This window comes from Triturus cristatus, chromosome 3_2 (genome assembly GCF_964204655.1).
Source record: "Triturus cristatus chromosome 3_2, aTriCri1.1, whole genome shotgun sequence".
In the NCBI taxonomy this organism is placed as follows: Eukaryota; Metazoa; Chordata; class Amphibia; order Caudata; family Salamandridae; genus Triturus; species Triturus cristatus.
The window spans coordinates 884,951,588-884,978,909 of record NC_140584.1 but is presented as its reverse complement, the minus strand read 5'-3'; the positions used below and the strand labels follow the sequence as shown (position 1 = coordinate 884,978,909).

Genomic DNA, 27,322 nt, shown 5'->3' with positions numbered 1-27,322 from the left:
AAATAAATATGGTTAATTACCGACGGAAATGGCAAAAATAAAAGTAAAACCGGGAGCCCTACGTATATAGCCCACTCATTCAGTGCTGTAAATTTGTGTGAAAAGGTGTACGCTATTAAATAAAAATTGCATTTGTGATAGCATGTAGAAGTTATGATATGTCCATGTCATGCTTATAGGGATACCTTCGGGCAAGTTCAGGGACAGTTAACTCATTTTTAGGCCGAGCCTAGTGTTGCAGCATGCATGTGCTGCTTGCTCTGCGAGGCAGCCTGTAGTGGGGTATGATGTGGAAGTACTGTGGAAGCCTCGCCCACTCTCCGCACATTTTGTATTGGCTGGTGGTATTGTCTTTGGTAAATAGATTCAATATATGGCTTCTTAGACCCTCCTTCATACCTCCCTGTCTCTTTTTGTGACAGCCCATAATGACCGGCCCTTTTACTTGCGGTGCTACACAGTCAGCGTTATGTAGTCGATAAGCACTATTTTCTTTCAGGCACACACTGCTCAGCAGCGGCCCTGCTTCCCCCATCAGTGGCCAGCTGCGGTGCATGTCGCTCGCTGGCCGGTGGTGCGCTCTGTTCCGGCTGCACATGCTGCGAAGAGGAGAGGCACGCTTATTTTAAATCAAGACCCGCTCCGTGGAGCAGACCCTGGTAGTTCTGGAGCTTGGTCGCAGCTTCAAAGGGTTAGGTGTCAAGCACGGGTTGGTTGGCACTACACACAATGGTTTAATACGTTGTTTCTTTATTGTACTGGAGTCAGGGCGAGTTGTTTCACTCCCAATCTTTCCCATGGAGCGTCGTGCATTTGAGTCAGGCAGGTTGGGGGATGTACACTCGACATTTTGTATCTATAGAGCTGCTCAAATGACCCGGGCCCTGCCTATATATTGTGACCCTGGCTCCTGTGACCCCCGATCCTACCACCCACCAACACGCTTCGCTGCTCTACAACTCACTTGTCCCTGTGTTAGCATGTGTCGACTTCCGAACACTCAAGATGCCCTAACTGCGTACACAGTGATAGCAATCCAGGAGGTTTTTGGGAGGGAGGGGGGGGGCGGGGGGGGGGGGTCGATACCAGCCCAGTTCCTTATCCCGTCCTAAGAGTAACAGGCAAGACTAACACTCACCTGAATCTCAAACCCAAAGGTCTTGTCCTTCCGCTCCATGGTGATAACCTTCCTGAAAAGCAAACAAAGGCTTGTTAGCAAAAATTGTGCCAGACAAGGGCCCCTGCTGCGATTTACATGGATTAATACTGTTTTAGCGATAACATTATCACTCTAGCCCAAGACTCATCCAAATCCTCCTCGAAATGGGGGAAGTTCTCCCCTGCAGGGGCATCAACCGCCGGACTTCAGTCATTTGGGGATTCTCACTTGCAGGGTCATTAACCACAGGGCATTATTCACCAGGCTTCAGCCAGTCGAGACTTTGGCCAGTAGGTGCTTGTAGGCCAAGCTACTAGTGTTGGTGCTGGACCTGGAGGACAGCCCTACTGCGCAGAAACAATCACTAATAAAGGCTCACCATCGAGACTGCAATGTAATGAGGAATACGGGAATACCTACCGTTCATCCATACAAATACCGACATTTTGAAAAATTCACAGAGTTCAGCCAATCACTTTTTCTTGGTTTTATGAGCAGATATACAGCTGATCTAACTGCGGCTCTGGGTAGCTTAAGGGCAGTGTTTGAGGTAGGCGGCAAGTTAGACATGGGTTATCGAGTTTATTTTTTTCTTGTCACACACTTATTTTTGTAGTGACGAGTTGTAGCAAACTTGCAAGGAAGAATCTGAGTTAAAGCTTTTTCTTGTGTGTGTGTCACGAAGGTCATTATTGCTCCTGTTTCGGGTCACAAGGGTCAGAGTTACTTCTCTCGCTCCCAAGAGGGAAGTCATTTCTCCTCCTTGTGCTTAAAAGTGGACAATACTTCTCCTGTGCCTATGCGCAAAAGTGAAACCCATGACCAGAATGGCCTTGCTTCTACAAGTGTAGTGCTTTCGGATTAAGCATTTGTCAGGGCTCTTCCTAGTAATGGCCTATATGTCCCATTCAGAAGCATCCTTCCCGACACTGTATTGTGGGAGCACGCTTAACTTGCAAAGGGTCTCTAAAAGCACAATTTTGCCATCATTACAAAATGGCGTGGTTTTTCCCCAGTACATTAATGTTGAGCTACAACATTCCTGCTGGCTCATTTGTTAGTCAAGGTCACCATGTCAAAATATTTGGACCGGGCGTGATTTCTTAGTTCTCCTTGCGCAGGTTATGAGATAAACACAGTTTCCAATGTAGTAATGTTTTATATGCGCAATATATATGCGTAAAAGCGCCGATGCCATGACTGGGTAGAAAGGGTTGCCCTTTAGACCGAGGTTCAGTAGGAATGGGTGAGTAGGTGCCTCGGAGACCGAGGCAGGAGGCAAGCGCGTTGGGACCCATGCTAAGAATATGTACCCTACGGATGGAAGGTGGGGACACAGGCACCTAGTCGCTCACTCAACCCAATGGTCAAGGCAACTTAGGATAAGGTGGTCCTGGGGCCCGAAGATGACTAAGCATACATGCCTTTGGGGCTGAGGCTGGGTAGGATGGATTAGCATGGGGACCAAATGCAGGGGTAAGGACCACGAGGATAGGGACAGGGTAGTGACAAACTGCCCTGCCTCAATCTTTGTAGCTCGTCAAGCCTGGGAACTAGGGAAGTTAGGAGGGCACCTTAGAAACCAAGGGTAGGCATGTGAGTCCTGGGCATTGTAGAGGGGGTAGAAGCGGCTGGTTTGCAGCCAGATGGATGTTTTCTTGAGGACAGAGGCAATTTAGGAGGTTCTTCCTTAGAAGACAGGCAGAGTATGAAGGGTCGCCCTGGGAACAGGGTCACTGTATGTGGGGTAATGCAGTGGCAGGGAAGGCACCCAGTCCCTTGGGTCAGAGGTGGAGCAGGAGGGGTTCACCTGTGGAAAGGTTGCCCTGAAAAAGGAGGCAGTTTACCGGTAACTCTGAAAGAGATGCTTTGAAGGACCTTGTGCAGGAAATTCTGCAGACTGAAAATACACTATCCACAAATTAACAGATGCACTGCAACAGCGTCTTGCTTAATATCAGATGATCTGCAGCACTGGTGAATACCTGAATAGAACAGCATATTTGCAAACTCTGTATCCAGGATCCGTATATTTGTACTTCAACCCCTTGGCGAAATGGGTCAAAGGTACATAAGAGCCTAATCATCCATATTGCTTCAAGCTCTATATGTTTTGATATACATACCACTGATGTACTGTCCTGAAGAAGGTGGATGTATGAACGAAGAAGCCACGAAACGTGCTGTGACCCTTTAGATCTCGATGATGCTAACTAACAGGGCTAAAATAAGATTAAAGATACAAGCACTTAAAAATGTTGGATTATGCATATAGTCCAGGATCACTTGTTAGCTCGAGCCTAGGCAGCGCATGCGCTGCTCTGCGAGACATGCTGTATTAGAGTATAGACTTGAAGACCCGCGCACTCTACGCCCATATTTGTCATTGGCTTGTGTCAATGTCCTTCCTAAATGCTGGCCTTTGATTCCTTAATAGGCTTGTTAGTACCACCTTGTTTTCATTTGTTACCTCCCATGAGCACTGGCCCTTTTACTTCTGTTGTTACACGCTATGTCTTATTTAGTCTGTAAGCACTATTTTCTTTAATGAGTTTCTTATACTGCAGGCATAACATGCTTTTTTGCAATATTCAGCGTGCCATGTGCACTTTCCAAGCAGTCCGTGACAATGGCGGCCCCTTATTTGAAATGAAATAGGCCTCGTATTTACAGGAGTTTCAGCTATTGGCATTGAAAATGACAATGCCTTTTATTTGTGTTAATTATCAAAACCGATAAATAAAAGGCATTCACGTTTACAATGCTAATAGCTTAAACTCTCAAATGCGAGACCTATTGCATTGCAAGTGCTTGTTATGTGTTCTTGCAGTGTTCTTTTTGATGTATATGTGCGGCAAATAACCTATAGAAGGTTTCGAAATCATGATTTCTATCGTATTTCTTTGAACACTTGCTTTCAAAAATACGTTTTCTCTGCCCATCAGCTAACCCTTACTCTGGTGCTACGTGCTTCATCTGTAACATTCCCAGGTTTCGTTAGTGTCTCGCGATGTAACGTGAACATATATGAAACATTATAGGTTTTATGTTGGATTGATATAGTCCAGCAAGTCACTGTGGAGAGCAACAGGGTTAGAGAAAGTTGTAGAGAAGATTTATTCAACATAATCTTCTGTGGCAAACACCATGCTCTTGGCACTATAGTGAGGAATGCTAGATTAAGAGCGGCATAGCCTTAATTTGAGAAGTATTTCTGTGTAGTGGGTATGTTGTTCCAAGACGACTAAAAGGTGCTGAAAATCGTTCTTACAGCTTGAATACGGGGATGTAGTAGCGCTGGTTTGCGTTAGATCGAAAGAGTAATTGGGAAAAGTGCAAGCTTGATGTAAAGCAAAACGTATTCAAACAAATGTACAAAACCTACTTCATTTCTTTTTGGTCGTTTTACACAAGCCGTGTTTGTTTCGATTTTGCTTCCTTGTGTTTAGTACTGTTCTTAAATGTGCCCTGCTGTTAATTCTACCCAGGTGTATTCCCGATAGCTGCGCCATACAGAGTGGTCAGCTTTTTTTAGGCCACCGGTCATTACCCTACTACCACCACAATGTATTAACCACGCTAGATGTGTTAATAACTCCGTGGCGAAGTTTACGAAGGGTCGGCAGTCTTCTGGCAACAATACACCAGGCAGCTGTGCATTTTGTGCAGACACTGCCTTGAAAGCAGTGCCCTTTGGTCAGGCCGTCTCATTCAACCAGTTCGTATTAATGGAAACGTGCCCTGAGGGAAGATTGCCCAGATCAGTGTACACAGCAGCTAACTTCGGCTTTTGGCATGGGCGAGCTGAGCCAGAGGGACTCTTGGCACCAGTGACGCATTTACAAACTAATGGTTATTCTTTATTTAGCGTAAAGCAGGCGAGATTTCCAAAACTTCATCTGCGTATTCTTTGCCCTGCCTTCTCCCTCACCCATGCTGTCACACACCAGCACCCCAGTCCCCTAAACAAGCAACTTGGCAGCAGTGTGCTGGAGCTCAGCAGTGAGTGATTTAGGTGAAGTTGGGGTGGGGGTGTCGGGGAGATGTTTGTGTTCAGAGGCCAGTCACTGCTCTGTGATGAAGTCTGGTATTGGCATGGGAACACAAACGGAGCCTCCTGTTGTATAATTGTGTTCATCAGTAGCAGCAGTCAAGGCGCCAAATGTATTTCTGCCCAGTACGCCGGCTCAGATACCAAGGCTGAATTTTTTAATATTCGAGTAATATGATATAAAGTTGGCAACAAGGTAAGGTGCAAGGGGATGGCAGTCGGCACTCCTTTTTTTTCTCTAACGAAACTAGGCCTCGTGCCCGGTGCGATGGCCCCCGTTGGCTCGGCGGCAGGTGGTACAGTCCGGTGATTTGAAGAGACAGGGGCCGGGAGCGCTTCTGCCACAGCCAATGAAGCGGGGGTTTAATGCAGATTACCTCGAGTAACCTTCTGCAGATTAGTCGATCGCATGCAAGATGGGCCACTCTCCTCGGGGCACTGTAAGTGGCAGGATGACACAATTTCCTGGAATAAACAGGCGGTTGACGATGCCCCTTTTGCTGGGTACGCGGCGCCCCACTGAGTGCTCCTGGGACTTGAGCCCCGGCCCCCCCGCCGAAGAGGAAAGCACGGCCTTCGCGCCGCGCGCCATCTAAATCGACAGATGAGCGAACAGGTGTGTGAGGTAGGCGCACAAGATCTAATTTGCTTCGCCTCTGACAGTGCCCTAGCTGGTCGTGTGCATGGCACTTGCATCTACACCCCTGGTAGGTCTGCAGCTGCGCACTCAACGCTATTTAACGGAGCTACGAAGGCAGGTCCTTTATTCATGTGCGGAGAAAACGAGTCCAGGCCCCTTAGGAGGACATGCGCAACCTTCTACCGCTTGGGGCACTATAGTTAATTGCAAAACAATGGCTTGACTTTGCATGTCTTGCCAAAGCGTTTGAAGGTTAGCGGAATTTTGCATCAATGATTTTTGTGTCTCAGGTGTTGCAGGCAGTCTGGACTTTGCTGGTGTTCCCCCAGCAAAACCCGAATTATGTGCTCAGCCTCATTCTAAGACTTTCAGACATTACTCATGTAGACGATTTACTCAAAGTTCCTGTTCTGAGTCTCTACAGCACAATGTAATTCATTTTCCACGAGACCCAGGTTCCATTGTTGATAGATCTTGCCTGGCTGCCTTCTAAGTTTCTCGGCTTCTACCTGTTACCAGTTGCCTATTAAGGGTTCTACTCTGTAATTCACTTTTCTGATGGACTGTATTTTCTATCTAACTTGCTATGCTGTTTCGGTTTTCTTAGTCTATATCTGTTTCTCAACGGAATCTTTTCTTTGCTAAATCTTTTTTGATTAAATTGAGAGTTTGGATTTTTGTCGTTTAAGTTAGAAGTATGCATCTCAGTCTCAGATATGATGACGCCCTTCAGCTACCGGCAGGAACATTGTTTCATATTGCTAAGTTTGTATTATGATTTGGAACAACTTATTTCTTTGCCCAAGGTATATTTCAAAAGAGCTTTTCAGTTTAATTCAGTAAGTTTTCTTTAGAACAAGTGCCCCATGTGGTTTAGTCTTGCAAGGTCCGTGCTTTCCTACCACACGTTAGAAGTGGCTTGACAACTCCACCAAAAGTCATATCCAAACTTTTGACTCAGTGGTGGGTAGGGTGGCATGAGAGGTAATTTAGATATTATTGGTTCTGTGTCCAGAGGGTGCATTGTATTTTTTAGTCTTGCAAGGTCTGTGCTTTCCTACCACACGTTAGAAATGGCTTGACAACTCCACCAAAAGTCATATCCAAACTTTTGACTCAGTGGTGGGTAGGGTGGCATGAGAGGTAATTTAGATATTATTGGTAATGTGTCCAGAGGGTGCATTGTATTTTTTAGTCTTGCAAGGTCTGTGCTTTCCTACCACACGTTAGAAATGGCTTGACAACTCCACCAAAAGTCATATCTTAACTTTTACCTGGGTGGTGGGTAGGGTGGCATGAGAGGTAATTTAGATATTATTGTTTCTGTGTCCAGAGGATGCATTGAATTTTTTTTGGGTATTTCATGGCTTTCTTCAGTTTTTGAGGGGGTGTGGAATTAGGTTTCCAAGACTGTATCCTTGTGAGTTAAATATTTTCCCTGTTTATCTCTAAATGATCTTGTTGGATTTTTTGCTTGGGATTTTCAATAAGCTATTGATCTTGGTTTTGTTTGTTTTCTGGTTGCAATAAGTTGCCTTTTAATGCTCCTTTGCAGTCTTTGTTCTGTTATCGGAGAACCAGCTCATCTGTATGTAGCAGGCATTTCATTTTTGTATATTTCAGTAAGATCAATGTGTTGGTTATTCTTGAATGTTCTGCCAGGTTATACTTGTTCTGAGCTTAGACTGCAACTTTGTTACACTCCTTCCCAAATCTGTCTTTCTATTGTTTTTTTCTCTTCATTCTGTCTTTACATTCCTTTGAGTGAGTCCTTTTCATTTTCTTTGTAAACTTTGGAGGAGTTTTAGGAAGGGTCCTTTGTGCTAGATCGATTTAAATACATTTTTGGTAAAGGGTGAAACATTTAAATTTGTGTACTGTGGACATATTTATTAATGAGCGAGCAACGTATACATGGTCAGCCAATTGTGTCTGGTGTGGTCTAATTTGTTGTCCTTTATTCACTTTCTAGAAATTTAAAAAATGTGGTGTTCATGTTTTTTTTTTCTGTATGTTCCTCCACTTATACCCGAAATTGATCAGTGAAAGGCTTCCTAAAGACTTATTGAGTTTTCTTGTATCTTGTTCAGCCTCTCTTGAGAGAGAGATCATGCCTTTGGCTTTTGTACGTTTGTTTGGTTCTTAGCATTGGATCACTTTGTCTGTTTGTAGTTACACATCGGTCATTGGTCTCCATGGAGACCTTTTGCAGGCATTCAGGCATGTGAACCAGGTCTTTATTTTTTTTATTTTTTGTCTCTCTTCATGCAGTCCTGTTCACTCGCATGGCAGCTTTCATTTGTCGTCGGTGTGACATTCTTTGAGGCCTGTAGCAGTATTGTATGGTATATGGTATTTTCAGGTGTGGGTATGTGGGATTCTGCTTAAAGCTTGAGCAATGTATGTTGGTAAGTCAATAACCACATCTGAGGGTGTATTGCAGTGTGGTTGAGCAGGTGCCCTGCAGAAAAAAAAGCGTGGCTACTTGTGCTCTAGACCTGCTGTTTCCACGCCTTATTTTACAGTTGGCTGAACTACTAGGTTTCCTAGTGTTGAAGCTTCTGCTGGCTCTGATTTTAGAAAATTTGACCTGGTAGCAACCACAGAGCTGCCAGATCAGGGGTTCGGAAGGCCAGCCCTATTTAAGATGGGATTTCAAATGCAGATTTGTTTCCAGCTCAGGAGCACCATTTGTAGCCTGCTACTCCTCGCCATTTAAAGTGTTCACAGGTCTCCACCCATATGGTGCGCAAAATGTTTGATACAGAGAAACAAAGATATCGCCAAGCGAACCACCATGATATGGTAGCCGATCCAGCATTGCATTCTTACTTAAGTGCTCCTGCTGTTTCAGTGGAAATATTTTCCTTTGAATTACTCCACTGGAGCAGTACGGAACTCAAAATATGAAGGACAGACTGGCGGAATGCTACCTACCATACCTTAAAACATTTCTTTACTCTGTTATATATTACCTAAATGAGAGCTGTATGTGTATTGTCTCATTGAACCCCTTCTTGTCCTGCCTTTAAAAATCCAGAGTCCCAAAGCGTTGCATGTTTGTAGTCGTTTTTTCTTACGGCTGGCAGTTGTCTGGGCTTTTTCTTTTGAATGGTAATGGATGCTTTGGGAGTGTTGGTTTCTAGAGTGCTTATCTCTTGTGTTATTATTGAACATGTTGGTGAATTTAGGTCTGAGCATATGAGACTATTACCCATAGTTTTGAAATAGAGGTTCTCCAACTCTGTTGTGGGATATCACTTTTGTGGTAAGGAAAATTTCGTTAATATGTACATGACAGATGTAAATGCCATAACGAATAGGGAGGGACAAGGAGCTAATTATCAGGTCCAGCACACATGCTCCTTAAATGTAACATAAACCACAAAGGTGTGCTGTTCCTCTGCAAATAAGGAGAGAGGAGAGGGAAGCTACTGGTCAGAAACGGGCTGATCAATTGGATCGGTGGATCCGATTGATCAGAAACATTTCCCCTCACAAACCCAGAAGGGTGTCATGCCTTACCATCGGGCGGTTCCTCATTGGGCCAGGGCAGCAATTTCCACTGGGCCCCACGAGGGGGGTCTCTTTGCCGAAGATCTTTAAAGTAAGAATCTGTGATGAGTGTAAGTGAGGGTGATGGAGTGGGTGTTTAAAAATGTCTAAGGTACCAAATGTAGTTTAATATAGTGGTCCTATTGACAAGAGTAAAAACAGACTGTGGCTGTCCTGGAAACTAATGAACCTTGACAGCTCAAGTAATGTGAATCAGTCAAAATGTCCAACCAGATCTTAAGCAATGTGTCGGGTCCAAAATGTGACACGTAACCTACATGTGATTGGGAATCCGGATGTGTGTAAAATAGATACCCAATCAAAATATATATGTTGTGTCAACTATACCTTCTTCTGTAGAGGGCACCAATAATCTGACCTGTTAGAGAAAAGACAGCTAATAAAGGGTATCACCATTAAGGGAACTGGGGTGATGCCTCCCTCATTACGTATATTATGCATTGAAGTCATAGTAAAAACATGCTGTGGGCTAATTCTTGCCTTGCAGTGATATGTGCTCATATAAAAGGAACAAACACACAAGCAAGTGACCAGACGTGACATCATAAGACACCACCAAACCCACACAAGGAACGTCGTACATCACTATATTCCAGAATGTGGGTACTAGGGATCTTCCCCTATTTGAGTTAGACTTTTGCCCCTTAGGAGTGGGCAGAGGTCTGCTCTATGCTGCGGGAAAAGAACTGGTAAAAAATGCATCCCAGTTAGCTGATACATAGTTAAAAAATAAAGAGTAGCTTCCACATGAACCATTTGCCCAGGTACTCATGTAGTCCAATGCAGAAAAGTGCTGGTGACCTACTCTCCTCTGCCAGCCTAGAGGTAATGAGGCTGCTGGGGAAAGTGGCTATAAAGCATGTCCAATCGCCAGCAAATGCGAGACATGGCTGCTGCTGGACCGTATGCTGATAGTGGACTATGGTAGTGGCCGCAATGCTGTGAGGAGTGAGGAAATGCTAGAATGGTACTGCAGAGATACCGTATGATTTTAGTGGCTGCCATGCAGGGAGGGATGCGGAGTTGGTCGTCAGCAATGCATGTGAGCTGGCGGATCAGCGCGCGTATGCATGTCCGATGGGACCACCTCGCAGGCAGTGGGCGTGTTGTGCCTGGAAGGGAACGCCCCCATTAAAATATCAATAGGCAGTAAGGTGAAATGGATGCCATCTTGGAGTGCTGGAATTTATGTAAATGAAATGGAATAAAACGAAAGTATTAAATGTTGTGTGAGAGGCATGTCAATATGCCATGGTGAGGGTCTACCGCTTTATTTTTGTTATGTCTGTTGTCATGCGTACCCCCACAGGGACAACACACATAAGGAGTGCAGATTAAACATTCATTGGAGGGGAGGGGGAGGGGTGGTATTAATTAAAAAAAAAAAAAAAAAAACATCCTAGAGGACCGGTAGTACGGTCTGTGCGTACCTCGACGCAGTCTGTCAAAAACATCACTAGGTTGATCAGTATAAAAGGCTACAATGTCTCAAAACCGTCACCTCAATGAACATCGTAAGGAGAAGTGCTTAGCAATGTCACTAGGCATGTTTGGATGTAAACTGCTGGGAGAAGTGTGATGGTGGACTTATATGTTGATTAGCCTGACTGGGCCTGCATTAGTGTCTAGCAGAGACCATAGAGGACCTGGAAAGTTAACAAGATCAGGTGTGTAAATTGCTCAAAAGAATGTCATTCGTTAGGCCAGTGGCATGTGTGACTAAACGTAAGACCCAGTACTTTTCTCTCAAGAGCAGTGTACATTTGTCTCTGAAATTGCTTGCTTTCAGGATAGTCCACTGCAAGTCATCAAGAGTGTGGTTATAGACCAAAACGAGGGTAATCATTTTGGTAATACTCTTTTTGCACTGTATGTTACTGCAGTGTTCCGCAAGCCTTATTTTAGCTGGTCTGGCAGTCTTACCTACATAGCGTAAGGCACAGGGGCAGATGATCAAATATACACAATTCTTAGTGTTACCATTAGTACGGTCCCTCTGTGTCTACATATGTGAGGGATCTAACCTGATTTCTTTGGTTGTTTTGGTGAGGTGACGCACCCCACATGAGCCACATGGGTAGTGGCCGGGCGAAGGTTCCAGAAAGGGGGGGGGGGTGCTCTCTAACCTCTGAACCTTCCGGGGTCTCATGTGTTTCAACATATCTGAGGGTATGAGCACGCTTGAATGCAAAATGGGGGTATGGGATAACCTATTGTAGCAGGGGCCAGTGTTTCCGTACAATTTTTTTAATACGGTTAGAACTCAGAATGAAAGTAGTGACACAGGTGATAGTGTAATTTCTTGTCCTGGTACTAGGTCCTAAGAGTGCTGCCCTTTAATTGATTGTTTCAGGCTCTCTTTCATGCTAGAATCACGGTGTGAGGAGGTTGGTTTCGAACTCACAGGTTAGTGGAGAGTTCAGTGGCCTGCAAGTCATAGTCATTGATGCTGCAGCATTTTCGTTAGTCGTAAGAATTGTCTGTAAGCAAAGTTATCCCGCATGGCTTTAGGATGGTGGCCGTTGTATAGAAGTAGTCTATTACAGTCTGTTGTATTCTTCAAAGTGGTGGTTGAAAGTTTGCCACTGTTGAGGAAGATGCATAGATGTAGGAAGGGAAGTTATCCTTCCGAAATCGTTTTGGTGAGTCGGAAGTAAGGGTTGATAGTTAACCCAGGTGTAGAACCTATGGCAAGTCTCAATGTCACCCCGCCACAGGATGATTGATCTCGATGTAGGAACGCCACAGTAAAATGTTTGTGGTGTAGGGGATGATGTTGCCAAAAATGTGTTCCCTCTTAAAGTTTGCCATGTACGTGCAAACTAAGTTCGATGCAGAGGTACGTACCTTGTATTTGGTGGTAGAGCTGGTCGGTGAACAGAAAGAAATACTCTTCAATTTCGATGGTGGCTCACTCCGTGATAAAAATCGCACATGTGGGTGAGGACCAGGCTTCAGGTTGAAGGCTCTCCTCAACCTCGAGTGTTGCATCTCTGAGGAATATTATTGTATAATGCCTTGACATCGAGTGTTACCTGGTGGTTCATATTACTGATATGATTGGCTTCTTCGATGAGATTCAGAACATCTCTTGTGTCCTTGAGAATGGAAGGAGTTTTCGTCCCAGGGGGTTGAATGAAATGGTGACTAAACTTAGATACTGGTTCTAAGAGAGCCCCAATCCCTTACACTATAGGTCTTACAGGTGGAGTGGTTACCCCTTGTTTTGCCATCAAGCGGATTCAGAACTGCAGAGATATGTTGATGCACACAAGACTCCCGGTGGCTCAGAGGGTAGAAAAACGCTCCCTCCGGAACCTTCCCCCAGTCACCACACTCTACCCATGTGGGGTGTGCCACCTCACAAAAACGACCAAAGATATCAGGTTAGAAACCTCACATACTTGGACACAGGGGGGGGGCATACCAACTGTAACACTAACAAGCATTTGCAGTGCAATAGGTCTCGTGAGAGTTAGAGCTGTTGGCATTGTAAATGATAATATTTTTTTACCCATGTGTTTTGATGCGGAGTGGATATACGTTGTGTGGAATGGAATTAAGTGTGTTGGATTGGAGTTTTGTAGTTGTGGAATTGTGTGTGGTGGAATTGTGTAGTGTATTTGTGTAGTGGAATTATGTGGCATGGTGAATAGATAGAGGTGAGAGCTGCACTGAATAGTTAGTAAATAAGATAGTGAGTGATGGGTAGTTTGTGCATGAAGTGTTGAATGAACTCCAGATAGAGGAGCAGAAAGAATGTGTTAGAAAGAAGGGGAGAACAGGCCACAGACCCATAAAGAGGGAGTGCCTTTGCACGCAGCAGACACCCCACGAAGAGGAGGAGAGGGTGGGTTTTAGGGAGGGAAACCTTGAAAGGGCACAGGAAAAACTGCTCAAAGACCTGAAGTGAACCAAATGAGAGAGGCAGGAAGAGTATGTGAGAGATCGATGGAGAGGGGTAAGAGATGGTACGAGAGAGAGGGACAAGTGGGAGAGGCACCTGGGGGAGGGGAGAGATGGACCAGTGCATAGCACAATGAGGTACAGGAAGGTAGCACTCTTCTTTAGTGTACTCACCGTTAATGCACTCAACAGATATGGGTAGGCTGTAGGCAGTAAAAAAAGTAGGGTTCAAAGTGAGTATTTAGCACCTACACAACCTATCATTGAACTTGCTGTGTAAGTATCCCACACATAAAATAACCTGCAGATCAGCTATTTCGTTGCTGATCACCCCCCAAGTCTAAGTGTCAGAATCCTCTACAATCATGGCATCTAAAACTTCCATCCATGCTTTACCAGATGTTTTCAGGATACAGCTGAAAGTGAAACAATATTTTTTGTGTCAATTTGAAGCTCCTCGAGGGGATTTAGCATGCAGTGCATGCTTTATCACCAATGTGCACCATGACTTAGATCTTTCAGGAAGTTGAGCATGCAAACACCAATGCCTGCTTTGGCGTATAGAAATTAAAACTTTTTAAATCAAGCACAAGCATGCATCAAGGATACAAACATGGATGTTATATTCCTTCTGTTTGCCATAGGAGCAATTTGGGTTAATTTTGGTTATTTCAGCATTTATTTGACACATATATGTCCTCTCGCCTCTTTCCAAGGTGTGTTTTAAATCCTTATGTAGGATGGGTTTAGGTTCGCTGAGCTGATGTGAATTGGTTTGCACAAATGCATACCCACTTGCATAAGTCACTGATATAAGCACCAGTGCAAATACAGCCCCTCCCAACTGAGTTGGGGGGCGGGGGCAGAAACATAAACAATGATTTAAAGAGGTTTTTGGGAACGAGATTCCAATGGGGATGAGCGGGGCAGCAGCCTTTAGTGTGTAATTAAAAAAATAAGAGAGAGAGCGTAGACTCCGTATCTGTTTGCAGCAAGCAGGCAGCCACACCCCGAGGAGAGGGAGCGAATGGCAACATCAGGGGAGCACGTGAGCGCAGGGGGCAGGGGGAGCAGAGCAAGCCTGTGAAAGATAAAGCACTGAGCCAGAGAAACGCTCTTTCGATTAAAAAACAAAAAACATACAATAAGCAAAATAGAACACATGGAAGAGGACAAGTCCTGGGGACCATCCCTGGGACTCGACAATTGAGAAAAAAGGCGGGACAAGCAGCAACCATTAACCAATTAGAAGAAACATTTTTTAAAGGATACTGACAAAGGCCAATCAGGAGCTGGAGGCGGGCTGTAAGCCTCCTGACTGAATACAGCATGTCGAGAGACCGCGCATGCGCTGCCTTAGCTCGACCTAAAAATTGCTTGTGTTTGATCACCTCCCCCTGTGCCTTATGATACGTTGATAAGATAACCAGACCAGCTAAAATAAGGAACACCGCAGTAACATACTGTGAAAAAAAAGTGTACTACCAAAATGAGTACCTACTTATTTGGTCAATAACCATCCCCCTGACGAATTACAGTGGACTATGCTGGAAGTGCACAATTTCTGGAACACACGTATCCTGTTCCGGAGGGAACAGTACTTGGTCTATGGTCTAGTTACACGTGCCATTGGCCTAAATTATGACATGCCATAGAGTGAGTTAGACACCTGATCTTGTTTACTTTCCTGGTCCTCTATGGTCTCTGTAAGACACTGTTTTTGACCCAATCAGGCTAATCAACATATGAGTCCACCATTCCACTTCCCCCAGTAGCATACACTACCCCATCATGCCTGGTGATATTGGTAAGCACGTCTCCTTACTATCCCCATCGAGGGGGCTGTGTTTTGAAGCACATCTTTTTCACTCCTATATGTTCTAGTTTTTAATACTGCTCAACCTTGTGAGGTCTTCGACAGACTGCGTCTCGAGTTACACACAGACCATGTTACTAGTCCTGTAGTTTTTATTGATAAACCCACCCTACTTAATGTTTTATGTGGACTCCTTATGCGAGTTGTCCCTGTGGGGTTACGCGTGAAGAGACGTAACACAAAACACGGCAGACTCGTGTTCGACCTTTACCCCACTATGGCATATTGACATGTCCTTCACACAATGTTTAATACATTAGTTTTGTTCCACTTACATCAATTCCATGCGTTGTCACAGCACTCCAAAGTGGCGCCTATTTCGCCTGACAATCTACTGATGTAACTGGAGCGTTCCCTTCTAGGCAGTAGCGGTCCGTAGAGGGAGTTCGGTGGGGCAGTGAGGCGGGTCGGGGGAGGGGCAGAGTGGGGAAATGTAAACACCGCACTATGGATGAACGGAGGTAAGTACACATTTAAATAAATACAACAAATTTCGTTGCGCGCGCTGCATCGCATTTTGCGATGCAGCGCGCGCAAAGGAATTCGTTTTATTTATTTAAATGTGTACTTACCTCCTTTCATCCATATTCCGGTGTTTACATTTCCCCACTCTGCCCCTCCCCGCCCTACCGAACTGCCCCACCGAACTCCCTCCACGGACTGCTACCGCTTCTAGGCACAACGCACTCGCTGCCTGCGAGACGGTCCCATCTGTTACACATTCACGTGCAGATTTACTGCTGACACGAACTCCTGCCGACCAACTCAGCATCCCTCCCAGCATGGCAGCAGCTACGATCCTGCTTCACCCAACCGCCCCGCAATTGCTGCTAATTGGACATGGTTTATAACTCTTCTCTCTGGCGGCCTTATTACCTCCAGGCTGGCAGAGGAGGGTAGGTCACCTGCACTTTTGTGCGTTGGACTACGTGAGTGCATTGGCAAATGGTTTATGTGGAAGCTACTCTTTACTTTTTAACTACATACCAGCTAACCGGGATGCATTTTCTACCAGTTCTTCTGCCGGAGCATGAGTTGGTGCTGAGGTCTCTGCATCCTTTCTTCCAAAAGTGGTGTTGCTTCTCCATGTGGGACAGTCCCTCACCCTCCCCAATCATTCTCTTTCTTTTTCTCTTCACCATATCCCTCTGAGGAGGAGAGGCTTTACAGATTGGACTGCAGAAGGGCCCTTAGCTTTTACTTCTAGTGAACTAAGGGGCACTGACTGGATGATTAACTTTCATTGGGGGTTTCTGCCCCATAGAAGTAAAAGGCAGTCAGGAAATGTACTTTATCCAGATGAATTGTTCCTTGCATAAATGCACTCTGTGCCTTGTCCTCCTGAGGGTCTTAGAGCGCATTCTACAAGAACTAAGGCCACCAGTACTGCCTCAACATCTGCTATGCAGCTACATTGGGGTGCACCAGGCATTACTTCCTCGACTCTCTGATCCACATGAAGAGCAATTTTGCCCGCTTGGTCCTTCTCCATTTTCTGGTGTGACGTGCACTCCTCAGACTCTCCACCTCTGGGAGGTAATAATTTAGTATCTATTCAAAAGGTGAGTAATTTGCGGTTAGGAGTATCCACCAGAAGAACAATTTACTTACCTTTGTTAATGTTCTTTGTAATGGATACTTTAACAGTAGATTCCTCCCAGTCCATTCCTCTTCCTATTTTGAGTGTCTTCTTCATGCTAAAAAGGTCCTAAGTTGGATTTTGCAAACTGTCATGGCTCTCAGTCTATCATTGACACTCCCGTCTGAAGGCACCAATTGCTTCCTTTTACACTTAGTTTAGTGCGCAAGAGCGGTGCCTTTGTGCAGCTCTGCACTGTCACTTCTAGAGGCATGGTAAGATTACCTTGGAGTCCATTGGTGCCACCTTCCTGTGTGTGGAACCAATTGCTGTAAAAGCTTCCGGGTCCAGTCTGCTGCCTGCGGGAACTCAAAAGGTGAGAAATCGTGGTTTAGATAGTATCCACCCGGAAAGAGCATTCCCAAAGGGTAAGAAACTTGTTCATTTGGACCTTTCCACATTAGTGGACCTCTTTGGTCTGGAGCCATCTTCTCAAGTGAGTAGCTCGTGAGCTTCTGGAAGCTCTTCATCCACTTGGAGCTAGCTCGCCTGTGTGGAGCCCAAATAACTAAATTGGAATCTTTTGCTTTGGCTGAATTTGAGATATGTATGCAAGATGAAAATGTGTGTATTTTCAGAACTCATAAGCTGGGGGGGAGGGAGGGGGATGGTTGCATTTACAGAATATATTTAAAGCTGATATTTGAGTTGTAAATCATGGATCATTGGAGAAACATATTGCTAATATAATTTCCTTGGTGTCAGGGGCATCACAGCTAAGGCTAGTTTGTATTACCTGTGATGCACTGAGGTGACCACTGCTGGTAATCTTGCATATAGTGGCCATTATTTAATCTACTTTGATCTGGTCACAATTACAACGCTGATATTTTTGGTAGCTTGGGAAGATCTTTGCTGAATATAAGTAACTCTTATTACAGAAAAGGTTGCAGACACCTGCGAGATGCACCACGTGGACGTTGAATGATACCTACAGAGGCGAGCACTCTACCCCACTTATATTGTATTACATTGACATAACTGGCTACTACATTACATTCCTGTATGCTTTTGTGTAAATGTGTATTTGCGTGCATGCACACCTATATGAGCCATTTTTGGCTATGGCTGTATGAAGTCTGTTTAGCAAAATGCAGATGTGGGTCGGCTTTTGTGAACTGCACAGCCCTGACTTACACCTAGCTTTTTGGTAGTTGATAACATCAGTGGGTATTAGACGACAGGAGACAGCCCTCTCATTGAAATACATGGATGTTCCCCAGGCATGTCTTGCCTTTTGTCTTCACATAGATGCTCCAGACAAAAGCTAGCTGATTGGAACGTTTGAAGGCTGTCCTCTCCCTTGTTTGCCAGTGTTTTGGGTAGCTATGAGAGCCAGCAGCTTATCATACCCACCACCATCCTGCTGTCACCTGATGAATAAGGTTTATATGACTTGACTAGAGCTGAAACGTCAAATTGTGCACTCTAGTAATATTTTGTTGGCAGAGAGACCAGGAATCAATAAAAAATAAATGGAAGGACGGTATGAAGAGTTGGTTGAGGTTCCACTCAGTTTTCCAAGATTTCTCATGACCAAAGGAAGCTTCACCCATTAGGGGTGTAGGAGGGCCTCCGTGATCCAGGACTGAAGTCTGTGCTGCCAGCTTCCCAAGGAAATGAAGCAGCATCATCTCTGAACACGGCAAACTGCTGGGAAGTATCTTTCTTGGACAGGGGACTGCTGAGCAGAAAGAGGCTACCCACCAAAGAATCCGCTTCTAGGTGAACCCAGAGTGAGCTCTCTGCTGTGGGGCCTGCCTGTGAGGTGTCTAGTGGAACATTGGAGGCTACACATCAATCAATACATTTGTAGAGCGCACTACTCACCCTTGAGGGTCTCAAGTTGCTAAGGGGGAGGGGGTGGACTGCTACTGCTCGAACAGCCAGGTCTTGAGAAGTCCCCTGAAGGTCAGCAGGTCCTGGGTCTGTCGCAGGTGGATGGGGAGGGTGTTCCATATTTTGGCGGCAAGGTGGGAGAAAGATCTGCCGCCGGTGGTAGTTCGGTGGATGCGCGTCGAGGAGTGCTTTGTGAGCGTGGGTGAGGAGTTTGAAGGTGATCCTCTTGTTGACGGGGAGCCAGTGCAGGTTTCTCAGGTGGGCAGTGATGTGGCTGTGGCGGGGGATGTCAAGGACGAGGTGTGCGGAGGAGTTCTGTATGCGTTAAAGTATTTTCTGGAGATTGGTCGTGATTCCCACGTAGAGGGCGTTGCCGTAGTCTAGCCTGCTGGTGACGAGGGCCTCTGTGACCGTCGTCCTTGCTTCGGTGGGGACCATATGTAGATCTTGCGGAGGGTGTTGAATCAGCAGGAGGAGGAGACAGCGTTGTCTTGCTGGATCATTGACAGTGATGAGTCCAAGATGAAGCCGAGGTTGCGTGCGTGGTCGGTGGGTGTCGGTGCAGCTCCAAGCAAGGCCGCCCACCTTGAGTCGTCCCAGGCAGAGGGGGTGGAGCTGGACCTCTATCTTGTCTGAGTTCAGCTTAAGGCGGCTGTTCATCCATTCGGCGACGGCTCTCATTCCTTTGTGGAAGCTGGTCTTGGCAGTGGCGGGGTCCTTGGTGAGGGAGAGGATCAGTTGGGTGTCGTCGCCGTATGAGATGATGTTGAGGTCATGTGATCAGACGATGTTGGCCAGCGGTGACATGTAGACGTTGAAAAGGGTCGGGCTGAGGGATGATCCTTGGGGTACGCCGCAGGTGATCTTGGTTACTTCGGATCGGAAAGAAGGACATCCCCGTAAAACATTGCTGGGAGCAGCGGAGATGTGCAGTATCTGTGCTAGTGTGATGGTGGATCACGGAAGATCTGTGCTAATGGGTTTGTGCAGTGCATGATATTTATCATAGAACAGAGGCCTAAAGCTTTTGGACCGTTCTTGGTATGACTACCTCTGCTCCCAACAGCATTGTGCCCCAGTGCCGCTGTGTTTCATCTTGTATCCGCCCTTGATTCCAACATCATTGTGCGCCTGGCCTTGCTGATGACATTGTTTTGCCCCAGCACGGTGGGACTACTTCATTGTGAATTTCCTTGGAGGGGTGGTGGAGGGGACCTGACTTTAATAAACTAGTGCTGAAATGAACTGGCGTGGCATGGCACCTCTGTCCTCCGAATCCTATCTTTCTGTTCCGGCAGGTGCGCCAACCCAAACAGCGACTTCAGTCTCTGGCCTTGACTCTCAATTCTGCTGTTGACTTTCGTAAAGGTGTCCGTCAATAGGGACACAAGGCCAGATGCATGGCCTGCTAAGACTAGCGGAAGTACGGATGGAGACTGATCCTGTTTTTTAAGTTGGATCTTATGGTCACTGACTGGGGCGGGGGAGGGGGAGCACGTTCATAAACACCAGAGATGTTCATGTAAAGCCTGGAACAGTTATTCCCGATTTGTATACTATGGACTCCCAAGGGAGCATAACCCTTTAGGACGGTGCACTCCATAACTAATGTGATCTGGCATACACAAATCAACCATTTGAAAATGGGTTAGGCAAAAAAATGGTCTCACAGGACTAAAGTAATGGCTGGTGGCTTTAGTAGTTTATAGTTTGCAGTGTTTCTGCTGTGAACAGCTGGTGAATTCACTGGTTTTATGTGTTTGAGCCAGAACTATTTCTTAAGTGAAAATACGTATGCACATACGCAGCGTAATACACTGTTTATTACCTTTGAGTGTGAGGAGGAATTATGATTCACCTAGTTATTGTGCCCTAAAAAGTGTCAGAATCCCTGTTTATTCGTGCATTTGTTCCAAATAACGTTTTATTGGAACATGTGGATTGTGCTTCAACGAGCCCGGACAGGGACCCCATTCAGGAATCGTAAGAAAAAATCAATAAAGGGAGATGAGCACACAAAATAATTGTTTAGAACACAGCATTAAATGGCACGTGAGTGCATTGCATGTGAATTCACTCCACTACACGCCCCAACTAATTTCTTACGGGTATTGTTTTTCTTCTTGCCTAATTAACAGTAAATGTTGTCTCTTAGTTAAAGTGCATACTGTTTATTTGTTTAGTCTAAATATATCAACATGTAAATAATACCCTTTGGATTGTAACCTCTTAAATATTCAATTGCAGCAACAGATTACACGTTCTGTACATGAAGAAAAGGAGATTGAAAAAGTAGAAGAGGAGAAATCTGAAAAACCTGAGCGGAAAGAGGAGGAAAAGCGAGATGAGGAAGAAAAAGATGATAAAGAGGAGTTTAAGTACGTTTTTCCTTTAAGATATTTAAAGTTACAATTCTTTCAAGATATGCTTTGGGAACTATGCATTTATTATCTCGTATGTTAGAAACTTCACTTGAAATGTGTTTCAGTGCACTGTACAAACTGAGTAGCCACTCGCATGACAAAAAGGCATTTACAAATTTGTATCAACAAAGGTAATGACAGAATAATAGGCCATCGGTTGCACAGCCGTTTACCCCGTATAAAAGTACAGCAAAAACATACAGTGGTTATAGTGATTCTCATAAGAGTCCGAGTACTATACTGAATGCTTGGGTATAAATGAAATAGTGACAACATAAAATAATAGACCAGCGGTACAAGGCACTAAGAAATCGTGTCTAGGAAGCCTAGTTTTTAACAGCCTAAGGGTTTAGTAAATGCTGAAGCAGTCAGCCTGAAAAAGCACTAAACAGTAGTATAAGTTCAGTTTGGACAATTATGAAAATCAATAGTTGAGCAAAACATGGAGTGCATACAAGTAGTGAGGATGAAAATAGAGTTGATAGGCATGGATTAGTGCCGCAAATGAATAGGGAACATACGACGCAACAAGTGGAGTACGTAGCTTCACACACACTTTAAAGGAGATTAACATTGTAACTTTACTAGCAGGGTGACAGATACTCTAGAGTGTGGTAGAAGTTAATAGGTTGTATGGTAAACATTTATCGGTTGAGTGGAGATTAACAGAAGACTAGACTCATTTTGGGAGAGTGGAACAGAGCACGGACATATTTCATTATAGAATAGGTTTGCAGATGTAAAAAACTGGTGCCTTGATCACCACGCCTACTTATTGTGCATTTATATAACTGTTTTTGTGCTGATTATTGTAAACATCTGTTTATTTTTTCAAATACATTTCTTTTGTTGATTTCAGCAGTAATGATAAACCCAAAATATGAGAGGCAACGCGAAAATAAAATAGCTGGTATACTGTGATATTACAGAATTAACGTAATACACAAAAAGCTAAGCAGTTTTTCAAATTTCTTCTTTATTGTGATGGTGTTGTTATATCCACAGCCAACGCGTTTCGCCCAAACATGGGCTTCTTCAGGGCTGTTAAAATCATACAAAAATTCACATCAGATTTATTCATAAAAACACGTTGAATAAAAAGACAAATATGAACCTAATTTTAGCGAAGAATAGAAACCTTGTACCAAAGTGCCAGTTTATGCATCAGGGCCAAGAAGCTGCCCATATCAAAAGCCGAGATATCGTGAATAGAAAAGATCAGAGTAATTTAAAGAAGTTTATAGAAAAGTGAAGCATGAAGTAATCATCACCGAAAATGAGGTTATGGGAGAAAGAAAAAAGTCCAAAGTGCAAGTAGGACTAATGAACATGTGAACAAAGAATACCACCTAGGAACCAAGAAAAATGTATCCTAATGTACAAATCGCTTACCAACGAATCAAGCTGTCGAACTTAGTAGAACACGATTGTTGAGTTGTAGTAATATGGAAGGTTTCCAATGTGCAAGAATCTAAAGAGCGTGTAAAAGAAAAGAAGCGATGGAGAAATGTCTATATTGATAATTTCCCAAGTTTGCAGAGGAAGATGTCATATTATGTCAGTCCAAAGTTTCCTAACCTATTAGGAACAAGACTCTAAATATTAGTTAATCGGCATTTATCTGAGTGGATAAAAATAAATAAAAACTCAAAGCATGGCAAATTATGCACATGCAGTCCCATCGTCATTTGTATAGTCACCACAGAATCCAAAAGGCATACGTACAGCCTTAATATTTAATGTTCTTACCAAGTTATATTGCCGGTGGACAAGCGTAGGCGATGAAAAGTTATCCAAAGCAACAAAAATTGAGAATAGTCCAAGCTGTATTGTTCCAGCAAAGAACAAACCCTGATGAGCACAAATATACAATGTCATAGGCCAATAAGAACAATGATATGAATTAACAGAAAACATATGCTAAGACACTATTCAGTCAAGAAGATTACAGAACTCTGCCCCCCAACCCTGGTGAAGAGGAAGCCAGATACGCTCTCTAGCAAATTTCAAGAATGCACCAAATTCCGGCGTGTTGAGCAGTAATAATTTTTGAAATATGTCAGTTTTAACGGTAACACAGTCAAGCCACCCAATCCTGATAGTAATAATACTAAAATTTACAAGCAATTATAAATACGAACGACAGCATGTGAACGCTGCAGAATGCAGCGACGTATTATGTCTGAAAATCATAAAAAAAGAAAAACAAAACGATGTGACCAAGCATAGCGGACCCCACGAACGAGAATCCCACAGTAAAAGGGGCGATAATCATACATAGTTTGTGTTTTAGTGCGCATCCACACACTTAAAACAACCAATTCGAAGAGTGTAACAGGGGCACATAAGCCCTCATGATCTATGACCAAAGCCGTTCACGCCCACTGTCAAAACCAAGATGCCCCGACTAAGTCCCACAAATACCTGAGTACATTCGGAGCGTAATGTCAAGCAGTTCACAGGAGTCGATAACGTAGTAACGAAGCACCGTCGAGTCGGATCGGTGATCAACCACTAGTAATCAGCTGCCCGTATTTATAAGTAAGTAAGAGACGTGCTCAGCAAGTTTACGAGAAACGGAAGCAACGTAAATGCATCAAACCACTTATGGCCCAGTCCCCGCCATCTTTGACTAGTTCCGTTTCGGACGAGAATACGAGACATTGTGTACGAAACTAGGTCATATGTCAATACTAGCCCAAATGCTTTTACATAATTCGAACAGATCCTCATTTATTAAGATTCAGTATAATCATGAGTATATAAATAAGTGATAGTGCTGAATATTCAAACAAAATTAGATGTCCATACAAGCAGTTCACCAACGTCTCCATCTTGGATTGGTTTAAAGTTCAAAAACTGCTAAGACTTGTGGCGACGGCACAAATCGTCTGGGAAGTTTAGCGGTTCAAATACCAAGAACATAATTGTCAACGGCATATTGATTAACAGTGCATGGTCACTGTGCAAAGTCATACTGCCCGTGTTGAATAAAACATGTGTGCGTACCAGGATAACACATGCAATTTACGGCTAAAACATACTAGAGTACTAAAGTATGTAAATGTAAACATTACGCCTGGGGGTGGCCACGCATATATGTATCACGCAACGACGGAGCATATGCCGGTATGGGTAAAGTGAGTGGTCGAAAGCTTATAATACACGGTCCAATGTTAATGACAGCGGGCCACGTGCTTAATAATTAATGGAAAAGGGTCCACAAAGTTCATGCTAAAATGAAATGTTTATAAAGAGTCCAGAATTACCAAGATCTGGATAAGCGATTAATAGTGTGTTCAGATATAAGTATACACCGCTACAATGGTAGCGTCTCAAAGAAACATTCCCACACACTGTTGTAAACTATTCACAAACAATGTTAAGGCGTTGACGACCTCCACGAAGATTATTTTGTAATGCAGTTTAAAAAAGAAGGAAAGGAAGCATGTAGAGTCAGAAAAAAGTGATAGCATGATGAGCAGCATCCATTAATAGTCAGAAGGTTCAGTGCTAAAAGAACGTAATACATTTAAGAGTCAAGTAACGGTCCAAGGATATTTTTTAACATATAACACCGCAGTAGTGTGTGTGAACAGCCTGTTGGATGGAATAGGCACGTACAACACTTAAAAAGCAGTACTATAGGGACGGACACAAGGGCCAACATACAGACAGTGTATAGTGGGTATGCCATTCGTTTTACATTTGATAATGGAGTTTTCTAAATACACAGTTGGTGAAACATTAGGATATGTGAAAACATTATCCAACCATACATATTAGCAGTTGACACAGTAAAGCATATGTGTAAACAAGGTGTCATGCAAAACAGATTGAATTACTACCACGAACAAAATTCAAATGCTACTAACCAGTTCTAAATTAGAGAAAGTAGTGCATCTCATTGTCACTGTTGAACCCCTTTGTTACCGAACGTAGCATACATATCCATCGGGCTTCCAGTTGTCTCAGTTTGAGTACTCTATCTCCACCCCTTGTTGTGGGCAGGGCTACATCAATGCCATGGAAGCGGAACTTGGATCTGTCTACCCCAGCAATACAATTGTGTGTCACTAATGCAGATGTAAAAAACTGGTGCCTTGATCACCACGCCTACTTATTGTGCATTTATATAACTGTTTTTGTGCTGATTATTGTAAACATCTGTTTATTTTTTCAAATACATTTCTTTTGTTGATTTCAGCAGTAATGCAACATTACAACTTAACCACTGCGCCCTACCCCACACACCAACCATATGGGAGCTTACTTCAGCAATTACATTTCACCAACCGCGTGTATATCGCATCCGGACAGTATGAGTGACCTTGAAATTCATCAGTTGAGCACTTTGCACCATATCATTCCTGTTTCTGTACCATTCAATCAGCCTTCGGCAATTTCTGTGTCCTGCTCTACTGCAGGTTCCTCCATCTCCTTCTGTAAACAAACCTCTATTATGTCCTATTCCATTGTGACCCCTTGGCCTGCCTCACTATACACAAACCTGTGTCGTTCCCCCACACTCCGGTCTTACCCATACCACAAATTTCTATGTAATTGTTTCCGGGTGGGCAGCCGGCTAGTCATCCACCTCAAAGCTATATATTTCTTGGCCATGGCCAGTCCCAGATCTAATACCTCTTCTACATGTTTAGTGTGTTTGATGCGGGTCACCAGGCCCAACAAAAAGAGCTAGATTGTTGGTTGCAGTATCATCCCAGTCAGGTTGCCCAGTGCTTGGAACACTTCACCCCAAAAATCCCCAGCTCCTTGGCATGTACATCACATGTGCATGTAGGTCCCAACTGCAATCCTGCACTTGGGACATTGATCTGGTCTGGAGGGGGCCAAGCCCCAGTATCCACTGTGGTGTGACATAAACCTTATGGACACACTTATAATGAATCAATTTTAATTACGTGCTACGCTTAACCTTTCTACATTTTCCCAGTATGGATACCAATTCGTGCTCCCTTAACTCCTCACCCATATCCCCTTCCCACTGTAACTTCAACGTTGCCATGCGGGCAACTGTAAGCTGTAATAACCATGTGTGTTAGAAAGTAGGGTTTTTCTTTTATGGTCACCTCCACCTTTTATCAACACACTAATGCAACCTGGGTCAGAAATAGAGCCAAAGAGTTACACAAAGACGTCTAGATAAACCCCATACTCAAAATGACAACTCTATTGGAGAGCACTCCCTTCACCAGGACCCATCAATCACTTAAGGTGGTTAATTGTTTTTATCATCTGGGTCTGTATACTCCATCCTGCCGGACCAGTTCATAAAGCAGTGATCCGGTCACTGGCATAGAAGGAGCACTAAAGGAGGATTGTCACCTGATCTCTCACAAATATTGTCTTGGATGAGGTATTATCCATAGAACGAGGTGAGAAATCCTAATAGTCAGCAGTAAAATCATATGTGTGAGTTAAAAATGGCTAAGGGTACCCAAAAGTTCTTTAATAGTAGGGAACCCCTGTCATATTTAAAAAGCAAGATGGCAATATTGCATAAATTAAATTGACATTATGCTATTGTCCAAAGCAAGTATGGTCAACATGTTTCTGCCCTTAGGCGATCGATAGTATCTGGGCTTTCGTCAGGACCTAAATTACTGCTGTGGTTTTCAGTGAGAAAAACGTGTGTGTAAATTATACAAAAGTGGGGTGCAGATAAAAAATTCCTACCGCACCGGTCAAGTTGATACAGCAATCAAAACCGGATACCTGTGGAGAAATTTAGAAAAAAGACAGAGACCCAATGTGTAAAACAGGCTCAAATACAGGCCAAAATAAATTTCTATGACCAAAAAATAAGCATTCACTAATGCTGTATAGGCATTCAGTACTGTTCGTTTCGAATTGCACTTACCCATAGATAGTGGGTACAGCCCTCACCTCAACCTGGTCTCAACTCAGGGAAAGGGGCCCCGCTCTAAAAAGAAAGAAATAGTAGGAGAAAGCAAAACAGGTAATACCTGAAAAAACCCTCCTCTTCAAAAGCTTAGTTAAAAAACCTGAGAGTAAATTCATCCAATCCCAAATTGCAAAGACATATATGGTATATAAGACATTGTTACAGGAATCATTCAAAATGAACCTCAACTGTAGACACTTTGTAACAATTGCTGCCACCCAGGGTGGAATTTACGCCATCCCAATAGGTGAAGAAAAAAAAATATGGAAAATTGTAGAAAACAC

General features: G+C 44.0%; 1 protein-coding gene across 33 annotated transcripts in view; it reads left to right on the top strand.

Moving 5' to 3' along the window:
* NCOR1 (nuclear receptor corepressor 1) overlaps window positions 1–27,322 on the top strand; it is a 1,832,391-nt gene that overhangs the window by 591,393 nt on the left and 1,213,676 nt on the right. For all 33 annotated transcript variants that reach the window (XM_085649294.1, XM_085649293.1, XM_085649281.1 and 30 more), the window contains one exon: window positions 20,934–21,064. In XM_085649294.1, the coding sequence (XP_085505420.1) occupies window positions 20,934–21,064 (131 nt within the window). The remainder of the gene's footprint in view (window positions 1–20,933; window positions 21,065–27,322) is intronic.